The following is a 16,872-nucleotide window of genomic DNA, read 5'->3' on the forward strand; positions in this document are numbered from 1 at the left end:
TTTTCATACCAGGATTGTATCCTATTGAATTTCCGGTGATCTTAATAAGGACACGGTCTTCGTTGCTGTAGAGTTGTAGGTCTGGTTGTGTGCATAGGTGTGAGTGTGGCGTGCCTATGTGGTGGGGTTGGTGTGTGCGCGCGCGTCATGAGCAGATGCTACAACTGCACCCAGATGAGAGGCATAAAAAATATTCAAAATAAAATCCCATTTGTTAGGCGCGTGGAGGTTAAATCCAAAAATCAAGACGTCATCGTGGTGGCATACTTAACCACCGGGTCCCGTGTTTCGCGAATGCCTTGCGTTAATTGGCAGTTACCGTATCATAAAACCAGATGACACTTCGTTTTTTGCACCCCTCGTGATGGCCTGCCTTGGTACTGATAGAGCACTCTATATTATGGCCCAAATGAAAAATGGAAATATGCCTTAAAAAAGGGTCTGGAGGGAGTACTCTTGTTTGTGAACTTATCTTACATCTGTTACATATTGAATGTCAAAATTAAAGAAAGCTTACAAGTAGGAATCTTAAAATGACTTATATTTATGACCAAAGAGTATTTAGTTATTTGTAAACAGACGTGCCGTTTGACCAAAGCACAAGCAAGACCTTTGACAGCACAACAAGCGTTACAAGAAAAATATAAGGCAGATGTATTCAAGGCAGACTGAAAAGGGCACACAAAAATAGAGCTCAGCTTTACGGGTTTTTTCAAAAAGAACGTGTGGTTACATGACAATGGCATCAGGGCCAACATCGAATTTTATTCACGCTTAACAATTCTCAGTGCAATCATGAGGATCCTTTTATATGATTGACGTGCAGAGTGGATCTAGTTCACAGCCGAGAAGTTCTGAGAGCCCTCAACACTCTTCCTAAGCACCGATATGACCTCTCCTGGGTCAGCAGCGCCAAATATGGAGCTTCCAGCAACAATGCAGTTAGCCCCAGCAGATGCGGCCACATCGATGGTTGAAGGACCTAGACCCCCATCGACCTGAAAGAGCAAATCATAAACTGCCTTCAGCAAATTGACATGATGGATGAAAAAAAAGGTTTCCCAGAGACGAGATGATATCATACCTCTATGTCAAGGGAAGGGTACTTATTTCTCAGTGTGCGCACCTAGTTCATACAGATTGCAGAAAGTGAACATAATTGTCAAACATCAGATATATATATATATATAGAATAAAGAACAGGGAGAACAATACCTTATCCATCATTTCTGGCATGAATTTCTGACCACCAAAACCAGGCTCAACTGTCATCACAAGAACCAATTCTACCGGATTTTCTGCTTCCACCTGTAAATTTTCTTGTTAATACTGTTGGTAGCTTCAGTAAATCCACAGCAAGAAATGTCCAATGTCACGCATTTAGAGAGATAGAAAAGACAACTGAAAATGGTTCTGAAATATGTAAGTAAACAGTAACCATGGTAGAAAAAGTTATATGAAAATAGGTCTGAGCAGCACACTGCTTATTAGTAAGAAAGACCTTTACTGTGGAATTAAGGATGCACTGCATGTACAATTACTCCCGGTGATGATATATTGTGATCATAACAAAACATGAATGAACATCTGAACAAGAGGTATAGAAAGTACTTGTCAAATCGTCACCTTAACAACAGAGTTTAGCAGTTGGTGAAGGATATTCGCTAAAAGGGTACGGAACATTTTTAACAAACACCATTACACAAAACAATTTTGAAGAGTATAAATGAATATGGGCCTGGATATTATGAAATTAAAATCAACCAGAAACTTAAAATCATAAGGGCTGAATCTAAATGTATATAAGCCTACTTCTACTGTGCACAGTTATCAATAAGAATATGTAAAACAAAAGCATACCATTCACCCTCAGACCAAATGCTAAAGGTTTCTTTTCCATGTTACTATGTATAACATGACAACTTCAGAAGTTGTAGCAAGTGTTGACGTACCAGGGGAAAAACTTCCTCCACCGGAGTACCTGGCCTCAATGATACACCAGGCCGCATACCCTTCGATTTAATGCTTTGGATGAGCTCTTGCCAGTTGTCTGCATCAAGTTTTCCCATAAGATGAAGAAACTTAAAAAAGAATACACCGTTTGCCAACAAATGCATGTTTACCTCTGGCTACTTCTATATGGAATGTGAATCCTGAGGCGCCAGCCTTTCCAAATGGTTCTACATAATCTGAAGGGTTTGTGACCATAAGATGGCAGTCCAAATATGCTCTAGAAAGAAACAATGGTTAGCATTACTGGGAATACATAGAAACAGAAGTCATCCATATAAGCAAAGGAAATAAAGACCATACTTGGTATGCTTCCTCAAGCTCTGGATCACTGGAGCCCCAATAGTCAGATTAGGAACAAAGTGCCTGCATTTGCAAACAGGCATTAAAGTTAAAACAAAATACGTACAGGATAGTTTGTTTTCGTAACAGCCAGAACTGATTATCATCATTTTTCAAATAAACAGTAGAGGTTTGTCCTCCAAACTTGATAAATTATAAAGAGAAATGATCCTTTTTCAGAGACATCAACATGACCTTAAATTGAAATGATATCTGAGAGGTTTTATTTTTAAAAAAATGTGCCCCTGGTGAAGAAAGTAATGGCATGGTGAAAAGGTAGCAATTGTTTGTAATAAAGTGTTCTGTTGTAGCCCCATACATACAACAGGCTATGTTAGCAAGTAGCTTTCACCATCTCCAAAATAATGCAAATTTACTCTATTTAATTCTCAGGGAATGTTGGGTCTTTGATCCCATCCAACAAATGTAAGTGAACAGCAAATTGATTGACAGTTGGCAACTTGATACTTACTGATACTTCTTTTTTTCAAAATCTGCTGTATGTATAGAATATTCTGATAATAAGATGGCTAGAGCAGTCATCAAGTAGGCAAAATACTGAACAAAATAAGGATCTGAATGGATTTAAGGACAATGGTAATTTGGGTAGCAGATTTTGCTTTCAGGCATGTATACATTATAATATAGTTCCTGTCAACTGGGGTAAGCAACCTTACAGTCATGCTAGTAGCTTAAAGTAGGAAATGATACTTGAGAACTAACTACGCCTTGATCACCATCACACACTTCAGTAGCAAACCACAATAGATGTAACAGGTCCACACTGGAAAGTAGAGACAAAGTAAAGACTGACTCACCCATCCTGCAAGAAAACATGAGAAATAAAAACAGAAATCATCATAAGATAACCTTTTAAATTTTGAATACATTTTATCATCAATTCATACAAACGTGAACAGAAATACATCAACAGAGGCATTAGAATTCAGCGAAAAGGAAGACGTAAGAGCACAACTACAAGGTTGCCATGAACAAAGGCTTGCAGTCTTGCAGTAAGCAAACTGGATCATTTGAGGACAGCATGAGGAGGAAACTGAGACTAAAACAGGATTTTCATGCTCTGAAAGTCAATATTCAGCTAACCTTTCATACGTACATAGTAGTACTGGAGGATACGATCGACACGACAAAGCCCCTGAACAAATCATACAGAATCGGAGTCACTCTAAATGCCACAGTGGTGCGTACAACCTAATTCCCGTAGTAATTAGTCCAACTGCATTAGTCATCAATCGATCAATCCTGTCTTTGCCATTTCTGACAGGATTATACCCAGGTCCCAGGAACACTACCACGGCGAACTCAACCCTACCCGGAAAGACTTGCTCGGATCGGTGGCCAGCACCAAAAAGATCAGTGAGGGACAGGAATGGCCGGAGAGGGGAAGGGGATCGTACCATGATGTCCATGTGGAGCCAGTCGGCGCCGAGGCGGAGCATGCGCTCGGCCTCCGAGGCGAGATTGGCGAAGTCCGATGAGAGCATCGACGGTGCTATCTTCGCCGCCGCCATGACCGACCTGTTCCCGCCGGGTTGCTTCCTCCGACGATTAGTTGGAGGCGCTCGATGGTAGTAGTTGGGGTGGGGAGACTGGAGAGGGAGCACTGGGGGAAGACGATTAGTTCGGGTCGGCGGCTGCCTGCCGGCTTGGTTCACGCGTGCGCGGACCGCAGAGTACGGGGAGTAGGTGGCCCGCGTGTCATACACGCGGTTCTGTATTTTGCTGGTTCTGAACAATAATATCCCATCATCGATAGCTGCTAACGAGGATTTATATTTTTAGAAGTCAGGGTTGTATTTTGCTGGTTCTGAATTCTAATCTCCAAACATCGATGGCGGCTAACGAGGATTTATATTTTTTAAGACTTTGCTTGCATTCTTTTTGGTGTATGCTCTACTAGAGAAAAACTGCACGGGTATGTTGTATGCACGTATAATCTGAAGATAATACGGGCTAGTTCGGTTCTTATTTCTAACGTGAAGAAGAGAGCGCAACCGGTAATATGTAGGGCTCTCAAACCATGTAGCCTTGCCAATGAATATCTCTTCAGTATCCAAGCAATTTGTTCCAACAAAAAAAAAACTCACTGAATCCTGGTACAGCCAGATGCAAGCAAACGAGTCTTTCTATGAAACAACAGCAGCTTTAGACATAAATCCCCAGACTAGGGAACACGTTGGAGGCATAAGGCAGCCCCGGCACAGCTGAAGCGTCAGCTTAGTCCTTCCTCAGGTCGATGTACTCACGCTTTGTCCCGGCTTTGTTAATGACTACGATCTCCAACTTGTCTCCCTGCATATTTTGCATGTTTATGGGTCAGCACAGTAGATACATATCAGACAAACACGCAATTTTAGCAACTGAGCGAATGCAACTTACAGTGTAGATGTCTCTCTCAGTTGCAGATGCAAACACATCCTTAACAAGATCAACGGCTTCCGACTCCGACAAAGGTGTTACAGCATCCTGCATACATTGAGAAGATTCTTAGGTTCCCTGGAGTTATTGTTCAAATTTTCCAGTCACTGTTTACTTGTGTGAGTGCAAATTTGGTCAGATAGGTTTGAACAGAAAATAACATCTGAAAGAAACACAAGGAATCTATAGAATGCAAGGCTTACTCTGGCCGGGAGTAATAGAGGGCTTGGTGACTTAAGTTGATTGTCCAAGACTGGCATGATCAAACTAGATCCTGTCCCCTGAGCACTGTAACCGGTCCTCTCATAGGAACCAACAGCATCATAGGTGAAAACACATCCTTTCCCTGTGCAAGTAAAGGACATACTTAATGAGCGCTCAAACAGCATGCAAAAGAAGAAATGAAGGAAGGCAAATCAACAAACCCCACCTTCACTGTCAAGCCCACCAAGCACATTGAAGGCATAATACGGGAAGAACCGCTTGTAGTACAGGGTATTGGAGAGCAGCTGTGCCATAGCAGGACAGCTCATCCTTTTGTTGTGCTGGTGTTGGTACAACTATACAGACAAATGAAAAACAATCTCACATCAGTGCTGCTGAGGATATCAGAAAACTGCTTGGCCAACAAAACAAAAGATAGAATAAAAAAATTAGAAGTTAATAAAGTTTTGAGTTGTAAACTTTACCAATTCTCTGGCAGCTAGGTTCTTGTGCAGAGCCTTAATATCACCTTGAAAGCCAGAGGATGCTAGTACACATTTGTCAGCCCTACATACATACAAACGAATGTTTAATTTTGGGCACTAAGAGTGAGCAGCATGCTCAACCTTAAATAAATATAGCATAAAATGTGCTGCCCCATAACCATCTTGTGACAGAACATGCACAAAAGACAATGAGGAACCTCAACCAATAACGGCAATACTGGTAAACAAAAAAGAATGATATAGTAGTGACACTGACAATCCATAATGAAGGTCTTAGTTGTGTGTCTATGGGTATTCATGCAAAAAAATGTAGAGCAAACCCTCAATTATATAGGGAAAAAGAATCAACAATTAGCCATCAGGAGGTTATTCTTGCACCACTAAAACTGTAGTCTAACAAATCCACACCAGAACTGAGCACAACAAAAGAAGTGCCAGCCTTCATTAATGATCATTTGTAAGCCATAAGAACATCAAAAGCAATACAAAAACAGCTCAACAGAAACCCATATGTAGGTGCAAATTATTATCCCGCTCTGACAACTTGGGTGTAATACATCTAAGGAAAACACAGCTATCAAATCAAACCCTGCCAAAAAATTTAAAACAAATTATACAAAACTCAACTAGACTTTGCCATTAGAAACATATGTTAACAGAAAGCCACATAAGACAACCCAACAATATGAAAAACAAAACTTTGTGGTTTAAATGGTGACAAAGTTGAAGCTCATTGTTCTTGAGGGGGCAAAACAGAAAGATTCCAGCAATCCGAACAATATGAGAGTAAACCTAAATTCTATGCTTACATCTCCCTTCCCTACGTGATATATCTTAATGAATTGTCATTCTGCCAGAACCAACAGTTCCTCTTAGAAAGTAATGTTTCCCTTCTGATGCAGCAACCAATTTTTAACATACTGTTATATACAATCTATTCATCCTAATGCAAAAGCAAACGCAGGAACATAAAGTAAGCTTACACTAGGAAGAATTAACCACATAACGCAACGTACTCAGAATTATTAAAGGTAAGTAAAATTGATGCGCTATAGATCATTCCACAGTAGCAAGCCCGTCAAACACTACCATTTACGGAAAGCGTACCGAATTAACTAGCAATTAACGAAAAACGAGCAGGCTGAACAAAAAACCTAACGAAAAGTAAGGTATTTTCCCCTAATTTCGACCTCAGTCCTCCAGACCAAACCCTAGCTAAATCAACCGGCGACAGCACCAAATCCTGCTACGGATCAAGCCTTCCCACCAAACAATCTGACTCCAAACTACACGAGTCCCCCAATCCACAAACCCTAAAGCCCAAAGGCAGATCGAGGTACGCGACTGGGTTCTGAGGCTCACAAGTCGCAGATCTTGGAGTGATCGCGCGTGAGAATGCTGTATCCGACCGAGAGACGGGTGTCGGCCGCCACGACGCAGTAGTCGGCGCCGGCGATGGCCACGCACGTCCTGCAGAACCAAAAAGGACCCTCGTCAGAGAGCACAGGCCACAGGATACGACCTGCAGACGAGCGGAGGAAGGGAAACGGAGGCGACAGGGAGCCTACCCGCCGTTGTTCTCGTAGACCCAGTCGCCGCGCCTCGACATCGCGGTGGCCGGAGTAGACAGGCTGCTCGGGTCTCGGGTGGTGGTGGAGTCGCCGGAGTTGCAACACGGAACGCGAAGAGAAGTGGACGCCGCCTTGCGCTTTGTCTTTCTTCCCCTTAACCCGATTTCGTTAAGGGCCTTTTGTGGGCTGTGGGCCGAGACGGATTGGATTTCTTTGTCTAGATGCAGTTCCAGCCCAAAGCAAATTTCGTTCTCTGCGTGTTTGTAAAAGAAACCATTTTTTGCCACAAAAAAACTGAAACCATTTTGAATTTTTATTCAAAGGAAATCCGTTCAGCGAGAAATAAAAACGTTCTCTGCTACTGTAGAGTGTTTTCCTTTTCGTGGAGTGCTATTGTAGAATGTGTAATCACGAGTCACGTGAACTTTCCATTCGTGGGGTTACACTTACAGCAATGGATTTGCCCAGCTAATGTCAGTGATCGGTTTGTAAAAAAAATATATCTGGAATGTAAGTGCATTTGTCCACAAACAAGCATAACCTGCATTCCTAGAAGCCAACGATAACTTTACCGCACAGTGCATAGTGCTTATATTAGTTTATGAGTAGTTGACTGACAGGACACATGCTTAACACATGTTTGTTTTGGTTTGCATAATGTGGTTGCAGCTTGCAACTTGTAGCAATGTGCGAGTTGAAACACACAGGTCCTAGCAGACTGTGACAGCCCGTAGGTGAGCAGATTGTTACAGCCCAACAATTTTGCGAATGTGCTGCTTTCCTCTAGCCTGCATATTGTAACTAACGATGTACAAGCTGCAGTCCATCCACAATCTATAAGACTATTAGCTAAACAAAACATAGCCCAAAATTTAGAGGAGTTGCCTCAGCTGTCAGTGTACTAGTGTACCAACTGATCTAAATAGTGCGATAAAATATAAAAAAAAGGCAGATCGAATATACAGGAACCTAACCCCGGTCTTGCTGCGCGAAACGTGCGCTGTCCTCAAGTAAGTAGGAGTACCTAGCAAATCTTAAAAAGACTGAACGACGAATCAATGGCCATTGTTTTCAATAGATCCCTAGTCTTGAGTGGAGCTCCACTCGGTTGTAACCGAGGCTGGTAACCAGAGTTCGAATCCCGCGGATCAGGAATTATGCGTTGAGCGTGGGACGGACGTGCGAGGAGGGTAATCTACCTTTCAATTTTTAAAAAGAATTTAATAAAAAATCAACACCCAATCCGACGCAGGGCGCACGCACGCATGTACCCTCCCATAGGCCGACCTAAAAAAATCATCCGAAGCGGGCACGGATGAGCTGGTAACAATATTAACCAAGCCACGACTGCCTGATCATCGTCAACTACTGGTAAGTGCTAACTGCCCCTACGATCGAGACAGGAAAGAAATCAAAAGGGCCGACCATTAAAACTGGATCAAATGTTTGTAGCTCGTTAACTCGATGCTGGTTTAGTTCGGCTCGGCTCGCGATCTTTTATTAACAGAGGAGCTTATATTTTTGCTTGTTAAAAAATGAGCGTGAGCCACACGAGCCAGAACAACACACGAGCTAGGCCTTCCACAAAATATCTACCCTCCATCCCGTACTCTCTCATTTAACATCTCTCCTTGTCTTTCACAGTTTCGTCGCCGCCACATTTACCCATCCACTGCCGGCCCCAGATCCCACATCCCCCCTGAGATGCTAGCGTGCCCGGGCCTGATTGCATTGGTATCCTGCACGAGGCCGAGCCAGGCTCCCAAAGTGCAGCATCTTCGTGCACTCGTTTGTTTGGTTGCTCAGCCGGGCTCCTATGGTGCAAGCTATGCTTGTTTGGAAGCCTGCATCTCTCGTTCAGCCTGATTCAAATGATGCAAAAATAGCAATCAAATCTGACTCGCGGGATACGAGATGCATCCGCGTTTCTACGGAGCTTGGCTCGGGCGAGGCTGCTTCAGCTTAGCCAGAGATACAATGGTGCGAGCTAGGATGGCTCATCCCGGAAACCAATCAGGCCCTAACCTTAACTCTCTCTCGTCCTTCTAACCTCTCGTCGAGGAGGATGTATATGTGCCCCACATCCTGCGGGCAGCGGCAGCAGCAAGGCAGTGGCCAAGCTTTACACCGACGTTCATGGCGGCTTGTATACACGGTAACACGGGCGCAGCGCAGCGAGGAGCTCGACAAGGTCTGCGCTGCGCCGATGCCGTTCTTCTCCTCCGGCTAGGCGGCTACACCGGTGCTCCATTTTCCCCTCCGATTTAACGTCCTGTGTGCTCTGATTTAACGGCCGCAAGCTCCCGTGATTAAGGATAGAAGCGGATTGGATACCTATGGAATTCAGATTCGGATAGTATTTTTTTACCATATTTTAATTTGAATACGGATACGAATTCAGATATTCTCGAATAGGAATACAAAACAGATGCCTCAAATTTGGATTCGGATTCGGATTCGAAATCGGATATTTACTCGATATATAGGATAACATTAGCTATTTTCTCTATTGATAGTTTTAGGATATAAAATCGTTATATATATATATGTACAAACTAAAGTATGACAGTATAACAAAGATAGCTTGTCAAAAATAGCTTATTTATCAACAAATATTTTAATAAATAAATATATAAAAAATAAAAATAGAAATAAAAATATATTTTCAATAAATATATAGACATTTTTAATTAATATATAAACAAGAGTGATATTGAGATCAAAATTACATGCCACTACCATCATATTTATGCTTAGTGCTCCCTTCCGATTTCTAAAAGGAGAATGTTTCTAAGAAGATATGGAAATAGGAATGTGAGTTCCATCAATGGCACCGAGACAGTTCTTGAAGAAAGGATAGAATCTATGATTGTCTTGAATTTTCGGCTGCACTTGATGAGGATCAGGAGGCTGAACGAAGCGGCGAGCGAGTGTGGGAATGACCACCTTAATTGGTGGAAGGTGTCGTTGTTGTGCCCAAAGAATACTTGGAGATCCTCATATGAGGCGCTGTGACTTAGCATGTATAAGAAGAAACCCAACTTCTCCTCCACCGTGATCATTGTATTAATGACAAGCCTTCTCCTTCTAAGATAAGTCACCACATCTCTGAAGATGTGGGGTTCCATCCTAAATGTAAACTTGGCAGTTCTTGACATGTCCCTCGAGGAGTCGACGAACCTTAACCTCGCCTCGCCTGTCTCTTCTGATGTATGATGTTTCTTTCTTACACCTCTAGTAAAACCCATGAGATATAAGGCAGGGAAAAGAAACGACATCATGTCATCATCTTCTTCCTCCTTCCTCTTTATAATGCGATCTCGCAATGAAATACTCATTGTAGAATTAAAGCATGTAAATTTATCGACGGGAGACTAAGCATAAACTCATTATTCAACATGGAGAGATAGAAATTTGTTTGGTAAAAGAATTTTAAAACAGAATAGATCATTGACATTTACGAACTCATTTTAGCATGCTGGTAAAAGATGGAGTATATTTTGGAGTTTGTACCGGATCCCAAGTAGAGGGAGCTTCGCCTTCTCCAACACGAACCGGTGCTGGAGGGATCTACAAGTAACATAAAAAGTATTCGTCAAGCAAAAAGGACTAAACAGCTAGAATATATTAGAGGGAGCTACACATAATGTACACAAACAGTTTACTTTTTCAATGTTCATTATTAACCCTTTGACTAGGAGATTCAGACGAAAAGCACTGCACCATAATCTGTCAGATTATGGTAAACAATTCTCATTGTTAGTTACTCAAACTTATTTGAACTTATTTGAGTTACTAAATGTAACATCCCAGTTTTCATCACTATTGAAAGAAATGCAAAGTAAGGGTGTTTGCGTAATTTTATAAAAGATATTGATTTACAAAAAGTAACTTTTAAATCTACTCAGGACTAAAGTAAAAATACGAGTCATAATGACATGTCTATCCAACATTTATGACGAGTCTATCCCGTCATAAAGACATGTCTATCCAACATTTATGACGAGTCTATCCCGCCATCATGACGTATCATAAATGCTTGCATTTAGGTCCTGAATTTTATAAAGTTTTACTCTTTAGGACAAAAGCAATTCAAATCCGACTTTTGTTCCAAAAATTCGTGTGTAAAAACATAAGTTTTGAGTTTTTGAATTTGAGCCCTAAAGCAATGTGGTAGAGTTCGAAAAACTCTTCAACTTTCGTTTTGGACATTTCTTCATTTGAGTTTTGGATTGATGGGAAATTTTGCCTTACAGATGAGCCCCTGCAGTTTTCTGAAATTGCGCATAAGTCCTTGGGGAATTCGATTTCCCTTTCCCCTCTGTTTTCCTTCTCCGGTGCTTTCTTTATCTTCACTAGCAACACCATCCCCCTTGATCTATAAATAGGACCCCCCCTTCTTTTGCCATCCACCCATGAGCAAGTTAGATAAGTTGTGGTAAGCTTAGTGTTGGACTAGCCACTTAAGGTTGTGCGATCCTTCGTGACTTTGTCGCTCCAATAAGGTACGTGTTAGTCTCCTGGTTAAGCTTGAGTACTTAGTATATAGGTTGTGATTCATCTGTTGGTAGGCTCCACCTCGCCTTAAATCAGGATCGTCGCACACAGCGCCGGCCGAGATATTTTTCCGCCGCGCGAACCGCCTCACCTCATTTATAAAGGAAGCCGACGCCTCTCCCTGCCGTCCCCCACCCGCGCTCGCTTTCGCTCGCGCACGCGCGACACACCGGCCCCACGACGGGACCGCGCACTGCCGCCGGCACCGCGCCGTGCCGCCCACCTCCGCGTCCCCACCCCGCCCACGCCGCTGCAGCGTCCTCGCCGGCTTTGCCGCCTCGACGCTCGCGTCTTCAGTGCTGCCACTGTGGGAGCTGTCGGCGAGCTGCCGCAGCCCACGCCGTCGCCCGTCCCTGTGCGACGCCGCTGCCTCTCCCCGCCTATAAAAGGAGCGAGGCCGTGATGAGCTCCATCATCAGCCCAAGCACACCGAGCCGTTTCACTTCACTAGCTAAACCACTTCTCCCGAGCCCAGTTCACTCACGAGACGAAGCTCCAACAGTTGATCCTCTCCTCAAATCATGTACTATCTATTTCCCCTATTTTCATCTCCATTTGAGCTTATTTTAAAGCTTGCTTGTTTGTTGCCGGTTGTGCCGTTTCCGCCCGTAGATCACGGAGTGACCGAGGAGGAGCCGTCCAAGGAGTACGAAGGCCAGTACAGCGGGCCGGAGCCAGAAGACCCGTACCACGAGCAGGAAGCCGCCGCCGCCGACGCGTACATAAGCGAAGGCAAGTTTCATCGACCCCTACGTGAGCGGTTGCATCCATGTGAGGACGTCTAGTTGTAGCTCTGGTTTAAGATCGATTACATATACCGATGCTCGAGTGATTGAGTGTGCTCATACATGCATGTGAGTAGTTATGCATATCCAGAGTTGAGACTAGGATATGAAGGGATTTGGTTGAGGCTAGGGCAGCTGGGTATGCTGGAGCCGGCGCTACCGTGGTGGTAGACTGGCAGGTGAGTGCTACCGTGGAGGTAGGCTCGAGTTGACATGTTGAGGAATGGTTGCTGCCCTGGTGAACCCTAAGGACCGAGTTGTTTTGACATCTCACCTAGCTTACTTTAGTACGACCACAGGTTCCGTTATGGGCCGGACTTAGCCTAATCCCACTGGTTAGCCTGACGGTCGCAGGGATGGTTCACGGGTATAGACCATTGGGGTCAGGGCCCGAGGGTTTGTGCGGCCGGGCTGGGGCGTGACCACGGCTGGGTGTCGGCTATGTCGGTTGTCCGTTCGGGCAGTCGAGCTTGTGGGTACAGTGTACGACCTCTGCAGAGTGTAGAATCCATTCGAATGGTCCGTGTCCACGGAATGGACAGGCTACGGTGTGGTCCTGACAACTAGTGAGCTACCTACTGTGGGTTGTGTCGGGAAGAGTTGCATACTATAAGTTGCATCACTAATGCTTTGTGCTTAATGTGCATCGTGCATGTCATTCCCCTCCCGTAGGGTGAGGTGGAACTTGCTGAGTACTTTTGTACTCACCCGTTTATGACTTGTTGCAGAGGATCCTGATTTCGTGCCTGAGGAAGGCGAGTAGTTCGTGCCCTATACCCAAGTCTGGAGTGGTGCCGTTGTGGTAGAAGCCCCCATGTCCGATGAAGAGTTTACCCTTGCGTTTATCATCGCAACTATTGTATTTCTAGTTTATATTATTATTGTAATCGAACGTATTAAATAAGGCTATGTATGACTGTGGCACCACTTGTGTAATGTATTTTCACCAGGGACTGTTTTTCTGGTGTTTAAATACATGTTTAGCTCCGGTTGTTTAGGCCGGGGCGTTTCACTAAACCTTCTCCTGGTACTGCTTTTCAAGAACACCAATTTTTCTTTTTTTTAATGTAGTACTATTTCTAACAAGAATTGATGGCCAATAGTTTTCCAAATCTAAAATCGTGTAGGCGCCTTTCAGAGCTGAAAGGATCCACCCTTTGTTGCAGAAGGCTCCTCTTTCTTGGAATGGGGTTGGAGACTTGCAGCAAAGATACTTTTAGACCATACAGCAGTGTTTACAAAGACTCCAGTATTTTAGTACACCTATCGTGGCATTTGAATATTATGGAAGAAGTCAATGAGCTTCCTATAGGATTATCAAATAAGTACATTTAATAATCATAGGATTAGCTGTAGATGTGATCTGCTTATTACCGTGAGATTCCACAAGTACATTTGAAAACCCCCTTGCATGTTTGATGAAATCAGTACTAGCATGTAGGAGATGGAATCATTTTAGCCTCAGGGTTGTAGATAGCTTTATTTGATGGTGTGAACAACTGACCTGTGCAACCATACGCTTCCATTTTGTTTAGGTATATTAACAACCTCCATATCCAAGTGCAACAATGTGCTTTCAATGCTAGGTTAAATAGCCTCATTGATTGGCCACAGAAAGTTGACCTGGCTGCAAGGGGGCTTAGTCCATAATCCATCGCCACATCCTCCTCAACTTCACACACTCGCTAGTCAATGATCTACCCTAGTAATAAATTAGGAGAGCCACCTAATCGTACCTTATCCCTCCTTGACCGCAGATGTCCCGTCGTTCGAGTCGAGTCCAGGGACTCCATGCTCAGGAAGACGGTGACGAGGTCAACCCGAGAAACCAGGCCCCTTTGAACGTAGCCCCAGGAGCACCAGGAAATGGACACCCACCGCCGCCACCTCCCCGTGCCCCAGCACCCATTGATCTGGCAGCCATACTGCAGCAGCAGAACCAACTCCTTCAAGTTCTTGTGACCACTCTCACAGCTCAAGCTCAAGGCAATCCTGGCAACAATAGACCTGCAATGCATCATGGCAATGGCAGCAGAATTGCAGATTTCAACCGCTTGCAGCCACCTAAGTTTGGAGGATCTGATAACCCTATTGAGGCAGATGATTGGCTGCGAGAGATTGAAATGAAGCTCGAGGTGGTTCATGCAGATGACAGAGACAAAGTTTTGCTCGCAGTACAACAGTTAAGGGGACCAGCCCTTGCTTGGTGGCAGAGTTATCGGGAAATAAATGAAAACGCTAACGAGATGGTATGGGCTGATTTTGTCAAGAGTTTCAGAGAACATCACATTCCCAGCAGTGTCATGAAGCTCAAGAGGGATGAGTTCAGAAAGATTCGTCAAGGTGGTATGAATGTGACGGAGTATCTTCATAAGTTCACAGAATTGTCTCGTTATGCACCAGAGGATATCAATGATGACGAGAAGAAGCATGAAGCTTTTCTTGGTGGGCTAAACCCGGAAATCAGGACCTTGGTTGAAGTCACCACCCACAGTGACTTTAATGCCATGATCAACAGGGCTATCACCACTGAGAGAAATAGGAAGTCAGAACTCAGTGAGCGCAAACGACGATTTGAAAGTAAGAAACCCAGCAGATGGAGAAGTTCCAGAAGACTCAGTATCCGGCTCACTCAGGCCAGAGGAGCCAGGGTGCAAATTCATTCAAAATGCACCCCGGGTCTTTCCAGAAGCCAGCCCAGTCAGCTCCGGTTATGCAGACCCAGAACACCTCCCGCACCCAACCGACTGGCGGAAGTCAAGTGACCAATGCGAAGGCCTGTTTCCACTGCCGCGAAGTCGGACACTACAGGGCCAACTGTCCGTATCTCAATCAGCTGAACCCTTCTATTTTCTCCAACTTTGTTCAAGGACCAAAGCAGCCGACGGGAACCAACCGTACAGCACTAGCTAGGAGCCAGCAGTAGTCCTTCGGCAAGGCAAAGGTGAACCATGTTCATGCTGAAGAGGCAGAGGATGCACCAGGAGTGATTTTCGGTGAGTTTCTGGTCCAATCAACTCTAGCCTCAGTACTCTTTGACTCTGGAGCATCGCATTCCTTTATATCCTCCCACTTTGTGGAAAAGCATGATATACCTACTATAGCCCTTAAGAGGCCGTTAATGACACGTTCGCCTGGAGGTCATATACCTTGCCACTTAGGCGTCTTAGATATCCCTATAAACCTAAGTGGGGTAGTATTCCTTGCCAACCTAGTAGTTCTTGCTTCCAAAGGGATAGATGTCATACTCGGTATGGACTGGCTCACCAAGCACCGAGGAAACATAGCCTGTGCTGAGAGAGCAGTGACAGTCACCAACCACCAAGGGTCAACAGTTACATGCCTAATCCAGCCTAGCCTACCAGACTCCATGGTGAACCACATTCAAGCAGAATCCCCAGAAGACGTGCCAGTAGTTCAGGAATTCGCAGATGTATTTCCAGATGAACTACCCGGTATGCCTCCAGAAAGAGATGTAGAGTTCACTATTGACTTAGTCCCTGGAACCAAGCCTATAGCAAAGAATGCCTATCGGTTAGCAGCCCCAGAGCTTGCCGAGTTGAAGAAGCAGCTTGAGGAGCTCCAACAAAAGGGATTTATTAGACCTGCTGCTTCTCCGTGGGGAGCCCCGGTGCTCTTTGTGAAGAAGAAGGATGGAAGCATGAGACTTTGTGTGGACTACCGTGACCTGAATGCAGTCACCATCAAGAACAAGTACCCTCTGCCTCGGATCGATGACCTGTTTGATCAGCTGAAGGGAGCTAAGTTCTTCTCCAAGATAGATCTGAGGTCAGGTTATCATCAGCTCAGAGTACGACCAGAGGACATCCCTAAGACGGCCTTCAGGACCCGTTATGTCCAGTATGAGTTCACAGTGATGCCTTTTGGTCTAACTAACGCCCCCGCCTTTTTCATGACCCTCATGAATAAGGTGTTTATGGAGGGGTTAGACCGGTTTGTCGTGGTATTCATAGACGACATACTGGTCTACTCTAAGAGTGCCGAGGAGCATGGACAACACCTTAGAGTTGTGCTGGGAAAGCTCAGAAAACACCAGTTGTATGCCAAGTTTAGTAAGTGTGAATTCTGGATGCAGAGAGTCAGTTTTCTGGGTCATGTCTTAACAGCCGAAGGTGTTGAACTGGATCCAGAAAAGGTCAAGGCAGTATCAGAATGGAAGCAACCAACCTCAGCCTCGGAGATTAGAAGTTTCTTGGGATTAGCCGGCTATTACCGGAGATTCATAGAAGGTTTCTCTAAGATAGCCCGGCCTATGACCGAGTTGCTCCGAAAGGACACAAAGTTTGTCTGGTCTGAAGCTTGCGAGAGAAGTTTCCAAGAATTGAAGAGGCGACTAACTTCTGCCCCGGTGTTAATCTTGCCAGATAATCAGAAGAGCTTTGTCGTTTATTGCGACGCATCTCGACAAGGATTGGGCTGTGTGCTTATGCAAGAAGG

General features: G+C 44.4%; 2 protein-coding genes across 2 annotated transcripts; both read right to left on the bottom strand.

The window, feature by feature from the left end:
* Window positions 1–617: 617 nt before the first annotated feature.
* On the bottom strand, window positions 618–4,033 carry LOC112879825 (ribulose-phosphate 3-epimerase, cytoplasmic isoform). The gene is made up of 8 exons (XM_025944238.1): window positions 3,771–4,033; window positions 3,171–3,175; window positions 2,314–2,376; window positions 2,124–2,230; window positions 1,953–2,050; window positions 1,216–1,308; window positions 1,085–1,126; window positions 618–998 (listed from the first exon to the last, which is right to left on the bottom strand). Exons 1-8 carry the CDS (start codon window positions 3,882–3,884, stop codon window positions 834–836), a joined length of 687 nt encoding a protein of 228 aa, XP_025800023.1. The 5' UTR covers window positions 3,885–4,033; the 3' UTR covers window positions 618–833.
* A 343-nt stretch (window positions 4,034–4,376) lies between these two features.
* LOC112879826 (proteasome subunit beta type-1) lies at window positions 4,377–7,228 on the bottom strand. The gene is made up of 7 exons (XM_025944239.1): window positions 7,070–7,228; window positions 6,864–6,971; window positions 5,481–5,562; window positions 5,222–5,351; window positions 4,995–5,137; window positions 4,753–4,839; window positions 4,377–4,665 (listed from the first exon to the last, which is right to left on the bottom strand). The coding sequence occupies exons 1-7, from the start codon at window positions 7,108–7,110 to the stop codon at window positions 4,591–4,593; spliced, it is 666 nt and encodes a 221-aa protein (XP_025800024.1). The 5' UTR covers window positions 7,111–7,228; the 3' UTR covers window positions 4,377–4,590.
* Window positions 7,229–16,872: the final 9,644 nt, after the last annotated feature.

Source organism: Panicum hallii, chromosome 2 (assembly GCF_002211085.1).
Source record: "Panicum hallii strain FIL2 chromosome 2, PHallii_v3.1, whole genome shotgun sequence".
In the NCBI taxonomy this organism is placed as follows: Eukaryota; Viridiplantae; Streptophyta; class Magnoliopsida; order Poales; family Poaceae; genus Panicum; species Panicum hallii.

Excerpts from the sequence above, each read along its gene's own strand:
- LOC112879825 (XM_025944238.1), bottom strand. The coding sequence starts at position 3,884 with ATGGCGGCGGCGAAGATAGCACCGTCGATGCTCTCATCGGACTTCGCC. Across the intron at positions 1,127-1,215 it reads TGCCAGAAATGATGGATAAG|GTGCGCACACTGAGAAATAA; the intron begins GTATTGTTCTCC and ends TGTATGAACTAG. Across the intron at positions 999-1,084 it reads ACCCTTCCCTTGACATAGAG|GTCGATGGGGGTCTAGGTCC; the intron begins GTATGATATCAT and ends TTGCTCTTTCAG.
- LOC112879826 (XM_025944239.1), bottom strand. The coding sequence starts at position 7,110 with ATGTCGAGGCGCGGCGACTGGGTCTACGAGAACAACGGCGG. Across the intron at positions 5,138-5,221 it reads TGGTGGGCTTGACAGTGAAG|GGAAAGGATGTGTTTTCACC; the intron begins GTGGGGTTTGTT and ends TTACTTGCACAG. Across the intron at positions 4,666-4,752 it reads CTGAGAGAGACATCTACACT|GGAGACAAGTTGGAGATCGT; the intron begins GTAAGTTGCATT and ends CAAAATATGCAG.